A 10,353-nucleotide genomic window follows, 5' to 3' on the forward strand; every position below is an offset into this window, starting at 1 on the left:
TCTTTCTTTCTCTCTCTCTCTCTCTCTCTCTCTTTCTTTCTCTCTCTCTCTCTCTCTTTCTCTCCCCTCTCTCTCTCTCTCGCTCTCTGACTTTCTCTCTCTCTACTCTCTCAGGCTTGAGCCAGGTACAGAATCCTCTCACCTCTTTACTCTCAGGGGCTGGGGATGTGATGCAGCAGCCATGGCCCACAGTGGACCCCGAGTACCTTCAGACCCCTGACACACTGGAAGTTTCCATACGGGTGAGAGACATAGTGGTGTGTGTGAGTGAATGACTGGGTGCCTCTGTGGTGCCCTGTGATTGACCTGAGTCCTGTCCAGTGCTTCTTCCTGCTTTTCCCCCAATGATTCCATGTAGGCTCCTGACCCACCCTCAACACTATGAGGCTGTTAGAGGGTTAATAACGTAATAACACTATTAATAATAATAGTAATATTATTTATAGTAATAACGTTTCATGTGTATAGTGTGTCTTCCTTTTGCCACTAGGCAAATATAAAAGTATTGATCCCATCATAAATTCTCCCCTGTCAGTGGGAAAGATGGTTTAATTCAGAGTGGGAGAGAGGAGAGGAACATATTAAATAAAAGGTTTATGTCTTAGATTTCCATCTGAGGGAGGAAAGACTTGTAGAGGCTTGTCAAAGCAATGTTCCAAAGTTTAAGAGACGTGGTGCTGAAGGATGTAGCTCAGTCTTGTTACAGTCCACAGGAGCTCAGGAGTGTGCAGATGAAAGTGTCTGTGTTTATGAAGCTAGTGCAGCACTGTCCTGCCGTGTGTGTTCTTTAAGGAGAAGTGACAGGCAGCTTCCACTTCAGCTCAGCGCCAATGATCTGCTGTCAGCAGCGCTCTGCTTCATATCGTCTCAGTTACTCAACATCTCTACTTTCTCTCTGTTACTCATCATCTCCACATTCTCTCAGTCACTGATTGTCTCCACATTCTCTCAGCTACTGATCGTCTCCACATTCTCTCAGCTACTGATCATCTCCGCATTCTCTCAGTCACTGAACATCTCCACATTCTCTCAGTTACTCATCATCTCTACTTTCTCTCTGTTACTCATCATCTCCACATTCTCTCAGCTACTGAACGTCTCCACATTCTCTCAGCTACTGAACGTCTCCACATTCTCTCAGCTACTGAACGTCTCCACATTCTCTCAGCTACTGATCGTCTCCACACTCTTACTAATCGTCTCCACATTCTCTCAGCTACTGATCGTCTCCACATTCTCTCAGCTACTGATCGTCTCCACACTCTTACTAATCGTCTCCACATTCTCTCAGTTACTCAACATCTCCACATTCTCTCTGTTACTCAACATCTCTACTTTCTCTCTGTTACTCATCATCTCCACATTCTCTCAGTTACTCAACATCTCCACATTCTCTCTGTTACTCATCATCTCCACATTCTCTCAGCTACTGAACGTCTCCACATTCTCTCAGCTACTGATCGTCTCCACACTCTTACTAATCATCTCCACATTCTCTCAGCTACTGATCGTCTCCACATTCTCTCAGTTTCTCAACATCTCTACTTTCTCTCTGTTACTCATCATCTCCATATTCTCTCAGCTACTGAACGTCTCCACATTCTCTCAGCTACTGATTGTCTCCACATTCTCTCAGCTACTGATTGTCTCCACATTCTCTCAGCTACTGATCGTCTCCACATTCTCTCAGCTACTGATCGTCTCCACACTCTTACTAATCGTCTCCACATTCTCTCAGCTACTGATCGTCTCCACATTCTCTCAGTTTCTCAACATCTCTACTTTCTCTCTGTTACTCATCATCTCCACATTCTCTCAGCTACTGAACGTCTCCACATTCTCTCAGCTACTGATCGTCTCCACACTCTTACTAATCGTCTCCACATTCTCTCAGCTACTGATCGTCTCCACATTCTCTCAGCTACTGATTGTCTCCACATTCTCTCAGCTACTGATTGTCTCCACATTCTCTCAGCTACTGATCGTCTCCACATTCTCTCAGTTACTCAACATCTCCACATTCTCTCTGTTACTCAACATCTCTACTTTCTCTCTGTTACTCATCATCTCCACATTCTCTCAGTTACTCAACATCTCTACTTTCTCTCTGTTACTCATCATCTCCACATTCTCTGTTACTCAACATCTCTACTTTCTCTCTGTTACTCATCATCTCCACATTCTCTCAGCTACTGAACGTCTCCACATTCTCTCAGCTACTGATCATCTCCACACTCTTACTAATCGTCTCCACATTCTCTCAGCTACTGATTGTCTCCACATTCTCTCAGCTACTGATTGTCTCCACATTCTCTCAGCTACTGATCGTCTCCACATTCTCTCAGCTACTGATCGTCTCCACACTCTTACTACTCGTCTCCACATTCTCTCAGTTACTCAACATCTCCACATTCTCTCAGTTACTCAACATCTCTACTTTCTCTCTGTTACTCATCATCTCCACATTCTCTCAGTTACTCATCATCTCCACATTCTCTCAGCTACTGAACGTCTCCACATTCTCTTAGCTACTGATCGTCTCCACACTCTTACTAATCGTCTCCACATTCTCTCAGCTACTGATTGTCTCCACATTCTCTCAGTTTCTCAACATCTCTACTTTCTCTCTGTTACTCATCTCCACATTCTCTCAGCTACTGAACGTCTCCACATTCTCTCAGCTACTAATTGTCTCCACATTCTCTCAGCTACTGAACGTCTCCACATTCTCTCAGCTACTGATCGTCTCCACACTCTTACTAATCGTCTCCACATTCTCTCAGCTACTGATTGTCTCCACATTCTCTCAGCTACTGATTGTCTCCACATTCTCTCAGCTACTGATTGTCTCCACATTCTCTCAGCTACTGATCGTCTCCACATTCTCTCAGCTACTGATCGTCTCCACATTCTCTCAGCTACTGATCGTCTCCACATTCTCTGTTACTCAACATCTCTACTTTCTCTCTGTTACTGATCGTCTCCACATTCTCTCAGCTACTGATCGTCTCCACATTCTCTGTTACTGATTGTCTCCACATTTTCTCAGCTACTGTTCGTCTCCACATTCTCTCAGTTATTGATTGTCTCCACACTCTTACTGATCATCTCCACATTCTCTCAGCTACTGATCATCTCCACACTCTTTAAGTTAATGATCATTTCCACATTCTCTCAGCTACTGAACGTCTCCACATTCTCTCAGTCACTGAACTACTCCACATTCTCTGTTACTCATCATCTCCACATTCTCTCAGCTACTGAATGTCTCTGCATTCTCTCTGTTACTGATCATCTCCACAGTCTCTCAGTTACTCAATATCTCTATTTTCTCTCTGTTATTGATCATCTCCACATTCCCCTCAGCTACTGAACATCTCTACATACTCAGTTACTGAACGTCTCAACATTCTCAGTTACTGATTGTCTCCACATTCTCTCAGTTACTGAACGTCTCTACATTCTCTGCTACTGATCGTCTCCACATTCTTTCAGCTACTGTTCGTCTTCACACATTCTCAGATACTGATTGTCTCCACACATTCTCAGCTACTGATTGTCTCCACACATTCTCAGCTACTGATTGTCTCCACACATTCTCAGCTACTGATTGTCTCCACACATTCTCAGCTACTGATTGTCTCCACATTCTCTCAGCTACTGATCGTCTCCACACATTCTCAGTTACTGATCGTCTCCAAATTCTCTCAGTTACTGAACGTCTCTACATTCTCAGCTATTGATAGTCTCCACATTCTCTCAGCTACTGATGGTCTCCACATTCTCTCAGTTACCGAACATCTCTACATTCTCTCAGCTACTGATCATCTCCACATTCTCTCAGTTACTCAGAGAGATACTCCACAGAGACACTGCTGGAATGCAGGAAGTGGATGTCTCCTCCTAACAAAACTGAGCTTTCTCATAGCTTGTCTGTAATTAATGTGTGTGTGTGTGTAGTTTGTCAGATATATATCACATTGTGGAAACCAAAATCTATTTACACACTCACATTATGTGGACTTGTCCTTCTCTTGGGGATAGAGTCTTCTAACATGAATCATCAAGACATGTAAACTGTAGTGTAATGTTAGGCGTGGGGTTAGAGTTAGTGTAAGGGTAAGGTTTAGAGTTAAGGTTAGATTAGCAGTAGTTATGGTAAAGGTTATTGTAAGTCTCCATGAAATTGAGGGAAGTGTATGTAACATCCCCATGGAGACGAGAGAGAGAGAGAGAGTGTTTATGTGGCTGAAGGGCCTGGCTGTGGTTCTCTGTGATCGGTGAACAGCAATTAGAGACTGTTTTGAATGCCCTGTGAGATGGATGAGTGAATTCCTCCACACAGGGGTCAGTTTGAAGCATGCAGGGGTGTGTGTGTGTGTGTGTGGCTCTGCCCAGTCAGTGAAATCCAGCTGTGTGGGCTCGGTCAGTGACTCAGCTCAGAAGTCCCTTCAAGCCTCTGTAGAGGGTAATAGAATTTAAAACGGTCACCATCCTGGGCCTTAAAGGGACCATTTTATAAATCAAACACATTTATCATTTTAAATTGTCAAGGTTTCACAGTGCACTGCTCCAGTCCTCAGATCAAACACAGTGGTTATGATGATTCAGTAATAAAGATGCTTACAAAACAAATAAGAAATCCATTCAAATGCCTGTTATGTTTAAGTTTGAATAAGAAATTGAGATATTTCTTATGGTGACTCTGACTCAGTATTGAGGGCGGCACGGTGGTGCAGCAGGTTAGTGTCGCAGTCACACAGCTCCAGGGGTCTGGAGGTTGTGGGTTCGATTCCTGCTCCGGGTGACTGTCTGTGAGGAGTGTGGTGTGTTCTCCCTGTGTCTGCGTGGGTTTCCTCCGGGTGACTGTCTGTGAGGAGTGTGGTGTGTTCTCCCTGTGTCTGCGTGGGTTTCCTCCGGGTGACTGTCTGTGAGGAGTGTGGTGTGTTCTCCCTGTGTCTGCGTGGGTTTCCTCCGGGTGCTCCGGTTTCCTCCCACAGTCCAAAAACACACGTTGGTAGGTGGATTGGAGACTCAAAAGTGTCCATAGGTGTGAGTGTGTCCATGAATGTGTGTGTGTGTGTGTGTGTGTTGCCCTGTGAAGGACTGGCGCCCCCTCCAGGGTGTATTCCCGCCTTGCACCCAAAGATTCCAGGTAGGCTCTGGACCCTCCGCGACCCTGAACTGCATAAGCGGTTACAGATAATGAATGAATGACTTAGTATTGAGGCTCCACCCACGTGGCCGCCAGTAGTTTATCAGGTCCATTCTGAGCATCGAAGGCATGACTGAAGTTTTAGAACGCAACGCAAGGCAACTTTATTTATAGAGCATTTTTCATTCACAGGGGCATATCAAAGTGTTTTCCAGAGCCTAAAGGAACAGTAAAAAGCTGAGGTAATTAAAAGAATAATTAATAGTTCAATAACACGTGATTAAGATGATAATGATGATAATAAAAGTAAAGTGCCAGTTCCACAATAAAAAGAGGGGAGTATTTTAAACCGAGCTGTAGCTGCTCAAACAGGAATGTTTTCAGTCTTGATTTAAAGCGTCTAAATTCGGAGCTCTTCTAATGTTCTCAGAAAGCTGGTTCCATTTAAGAGTGGCACAGGAGCTGAATGCCACGTCTCCACGTTTAGTTTTCACCTGAGGCAGGACTGACTAGTTCCTAAAGATCTCAGAGTTCTGCGTGGCTTACATCTCTGTAAACAGGTCTGATACATATACTGCTCTTACACCATTTAGACATTTGTAGACCGGGTGACTGTCTGTGAGGAGTGTGGTGTGTTCTCCCTGTGTCTGCGTGGGTTTCCTCCGGGTGACTGTCTGTGAGGAGTGTGGTGTGTTCTCTCTGTGTCCGCGCGGGTTTCCTCCGGGTGACTGTCTGAGGAGTGTGGTGTGTTCTTCCTGTGTCTGCGTGGGTTTCCTCCGGGTGACTGTCTGTGAGGAGTGTGGTGTGATCTCCCTGTGTCTGCGTGGGTTTCCTCCGGGTGCTCCGGTTTCCTCCCACAGTTCAAAAACACATTCGTAGATGGATTGGCGACTCAAAAGTGTCTGTGGGTGTGAGTAAATGTGTGAGTGTGTGTCACCCTGTGAAGGACTGGCGCCCCCTCCAGGGTGTGTTCCTGCCTTGCATCTAATGATTCCGAGTGAGCTCCAGGCCAGTAACCACACCTTAAAGTCTATTCTGTAACAGACTGGTCTCCAGTGTAAGGATTTAAGAACGAGGTCAGATTATTTACCCTCTCATAGTTTATTTCTTTGTGTCTTAAAGACACAGTAACATAAACAGGTCAGTGAGCAGAGGTCAGGAAACTGTTGAGAAAATAATTAATCACGACCACTCGTCAATCACACAGAGGCGTTACAGTTTGGAGGAAATAATATCATTTAAGGGAAGAGAGAGTCAGCTTCAAAAATAAGTTATTATTTTTTCCTAAATAAAATACCACCCACATGTGACTAAAAAATTAGAGAAACAGAGGCTGCAGCCTGACGCCCAAAATCTACCCAGTGAGCGTCGTTACATCAGGACGTTATAGAAGAGTTCACACAAACAAACCTTTGTAGAACCCACCAATAAATAGTGATTTCAGCTGCTTTAATGTCCACCCAGATGTTCGTCTGTGTACTCAGCTTGTTTAATCTCCAAAGATAAGTATGAAATAAAATGAGACAGTCTAGAACAGCAGCCGCACTTGAGCTGAAGACCACAATGTTCAATGTTAAGCATCAGCTGGAAGGGTGTTAGGCCCCCAGCACTGGGCTGAGGAGCAGTGGAGTGTCACTTGAAAGATTCTGAAGTGACTCAGAAAAAGCTCCTAGGGACGTAGTGAAGTAGGAGGCTTTGGCACAGCCCAGTGTGAAGGAGGAGAGATGTTTGCAGTAACAGATTGGTCATAAACTGTCATGTATCTGAAGTACAGGGCCAGAAATCAGAGTAAACATGCTCGATGTAGGAACAAGGTTTTTTTTCAGCTCTGGAGATAATTTGGTGTTCATCCCAGGCATTCTCAGGAAACTAAACTTAAAGATGAAGAACAATTCTCTGTATTTCTTTTAGTCTGAGTGTCGCAGGTAGGTGTCGCAGTCACACATGGACCTGGAGGTTGTGGGTTCGAGTCCCGCTCCGGAGACTGTCTGTGAGGAGTGTGGTGTGTTCTCTCTGTGTCTGTGTGGGTTTCCTCCGGGTGACTGTCTGTGAGGAGCGTGGTGTGTTCTCTCTGTGTCTGCGTGGGTTTCCATCGGGATAACTGTCGGAGAGGAGTGTGGTGTGTTCTTTCTGTGTCTCCGTGGGTTTCCTCCGGGTGACTGTCTGTGAGGAGTGTGGTGTGTTCTCTCTGTGTCTCCTTGGGTTTCCTCCGGGTGACTGTCTGTGAGGAGTGTGGTGTGTTCTCTCTGTGTCTCCTTGGGTTTCCTCCGGGTGACTGTCTGTGAGGAGTGTGGTGTGTTCTCTCTGTGTCTCCTTGGGTTTCCTCCGGGTGACTGTCTGTGAGGAGTGTGGTGTGTTCTCTCTGTGTCTGCGTGGGTTTCCTCTGGGTGACTGTCTGTGAGGAGTATGGTGTGTTCTCCCTGTGCCTGTGTGGGTTTCCTCCGGGTGACTGTCTGTGAGGAGTATGGTGTGTTCTCCCTGTGTCCGCGTGGGTTTCCTCTGGGTGACTGTCTGTGAGGAGTATGGTGTGTTCTCCCTGTGTCTGTGTGGGTTTCCTCCAGGTGACTGTCTGTGAGGAGTGTGGTGTGTTCACCCTGTGTCTGTGTGGGTTTCCTCCGTGTGACTGTCTGTGAGGAGTGTGGTGTGTTCTCCCTGTGTCTGCGTGGGTTTCCTCCTGGTGCTCTGGTTTCCACGTTGATAGGTGGATTGGTGACTCAAAAGTGTCCGTAGGTGTGTGTGTTGCCCTGTGAAGGACTGGCGCCCCCCTCCAGGGTGTGTTCCCGCCTTGTGCCCATTGATTCCAGGAAGGCTCTGGACCCACGGTGACCCTGAACTGGATAAGGGTTACAGATAATGAATGAATGAGTTTCCCCAAAGTGTTTGAGTTGTAAAATTGGGAATATTACATGTTCAAATAAGTTTCCAAGGCTTTTAGTGTAATGTATGATTGTAATTCAAATTCAGACTTTTGACATTTTAGAAGGGAGATGGTGTAAACGAAAACTGGTTTGTTCTTTTTGCTTTTTATTACATTTCAGAGTAATATTCACGTCAAAATGTGTGAAATGCCAAGAGATCCCTATCTTTTTGCTCATGTAAAAGTGTCCTCCATCACAGTACTGTGCCCTCTTGGCACCTGCTGGGCGAGGTGAGGTGGCGTCTTCTGCTCCGGGGCGTGTATACTGCAGTATTCTGGGAATTCCCGGCCTAGTGGCAGCGGCTGAAAAAGTTCAGGACCGGTAATGAAAGGGTTGACTTTCTCCTACAGAACAGGGCGGCTTCCGAGGCTGAATCTAGCGCGCGCGCACACACACACACACACACACACACGCTGCAGCAGCTTTTATCACAATTGCAGTGCTCACACACCGCCCTGCTCACACATAAATGATCTTGGCAGTGGCTAGATGACCACCCTGTGAAGAACAGAGCCTGATTGTTTACCCATCCCTCTTCAACCACTAGGGATTTGACAGAGAGTTTGTTTCTATTTTAAAGGCTAGAGATGAGCTAATCGGGAGGATGGAGATAAATTAGCTTCAGAGTAAAGTCCCAAAGTGTAATTGGGTGGTTGTGTTTTGAAAGAAGGATTTTTTTTAGCTCTGATGACTGTGATCATGTCACGATGGACTTTACAAAACTGCTCTAAACTTTAGAAAAAGAGCGAGAACAGCTTTAAAATGGAGCCTCGCTGTGCCTCACTCTGTGTGAGAGCTGTGTGTGGCTCATTATCATTTAAAGGAACAGGCGCTGAAACCGTCCGGGACAGGGCTGTTTAGACAGGTTTGTGGTGTTTGATCCTTGTGGTATTTTGACCAAATCAACTCAAAGAAGTTTCATTAAGCCTTAATAAGCCTCATTGGAATCAAAGGTGTATGTTCCCTTTTAAAACATTTGAACACACATCACCACTGGTTCATCAGCTGTGTTTACCTGCTTTTTCCACCCCCCCCACCCCCTCTTCCCTCAGATTAACAACAAGGCCTGCGGGAGCGTGACTGTGCCTCAGCAGGTGGCTCAGGACGCGGAGAAGGTGCGCGAGCTGGTGCTGAGCAGTCCTCTGGGCACGAGCCTCCTCGCTGACCGCGTCATTAAGAAGGCCATCCTCTCTCCCAGGACTGCGCTCATGAACTTCTTAGTGGAGGAATAACCAGCAAAAGCACGGGGGGCTCCTGAAGGAAGCATCAGGACATTTCAGAGACTTGGAGAGAGTGTGTTTAAGACTGAAAGTGAAACTGGGTTTGTGCTTTCGCTGCTGAGTGAAAGGGATGTTTGTCAAAGTTGATGATGAGTTTAAAATGTCCGGACCACCACTGTTCATTGTTCAGTCTTTTCTTTTCTCTCCTGACCCCTCTATTGTTGCCTGAGCCTATAAACCCACGGCTCGGCGGGCTATTTCTGTACCTACGCTGATGATGAAGCACTTTCTAATAGACGTGCTGGTCTCTGATAAACAGTCTCTCCTCCTACCCTCACAGTCACCATCGACCTGTGATGCAGCAGAAGAAGTCTTTCACGCTGTCCTCACACACAACAGTTAAACTCCCACCGGCTCCTGGAGCTAAACACAGGGCCTTGCAGCAACCACCAAGCTGTGTCTGCCTTGTTCGGGCCTCCGTGGATCTGAAAGCTCCGTCAGTTCCCGGAGAGTTTACCGTTCTCCCTCATTAAACGCTTCATTGATTTCTTTCGACACAGGAGTGAGAACACGCTCTACACCAGAGCTCTCAAAAAAATGAAATGTTTGTGTAATAAAGGGTGGTGGATCATGCTCTGGTCTGAAGGCACACTGAGGTGTGACGTGTGGATCAGACACAGCAGTGCCTCTACAGTTTTACACTCTCTCTCTCTGTGTGTGTGTCTCTGTCTCTCTGTCTCTCTCTCTCTCTCTCTGTCTTTCTGTGTGTCTCTGTCTATCTCTCTCTCTGTCTTTCTGTGTGTCTCTGTCTCTCTCTCTCTCTCTCTCTCTCTGTGTGTGTCTCTGTCTCTCTCTTTGTCTCTCTCTCTGTCTTTCTGTCTGTCTCTCTCTGTCTCTGTCTCTCTCTCTCTCTCTCTGTCTTTCTGTCTCTCTCTCTCTGTCTCTGTCTTTCTGTCTCTCTCCCTCTCTCTCTTGTGTCTCTCTCTCTCTGTCTTTCTCTCTGTGTTTCTCTCTAATTTAAATTAACATAAAAAAAGAACATAAAACTTTTTCAATACTG

General features: G+C 45.9%; 1 protein-coding gene across 1 annotated transcript in view; it reads left to right on the forward strand.

The window, feature by feature from the left end:
• lars2 (leucyl-tRNA synthetase 2, mitochondrial) overlaps positions 1-10,054 on the forward strand; it is a 101,481-nt gene extending 91,427 nt beyond the window's left edge. Inside the window, exons 20-21 of the mRNA XM_066683995.1 lie at positions 115-242; positions 9,126-10,054. Of these exons, the coding sequence (XP_066540092.1) occupies positions 115-242; positions 9,126-9,305 (308 nt within the window). The 3' untranslated portion in view covers positions 9,306-10,054. The remainder of the gene's footprint in view (positions 1-114; positions 243-9,125) is intronic.
• Positions 10,055-10,353: the final 299 nt, after the last annotated feature.

Source organism: Hoplias malabaricus, chromosome 10 (genome assembly GCF_029633855.1).
Source record: "Hoplias malabaricus isolate fHopMal1 chromosome 10, fHopMal1.hap1, whole genome shotgun sequence".
NCBI lineage: Eukaryota > Metazoa > Chordata > Actinopteri > Characiformes > Erythrinidae > Hoplias > Hoplias malabaricus.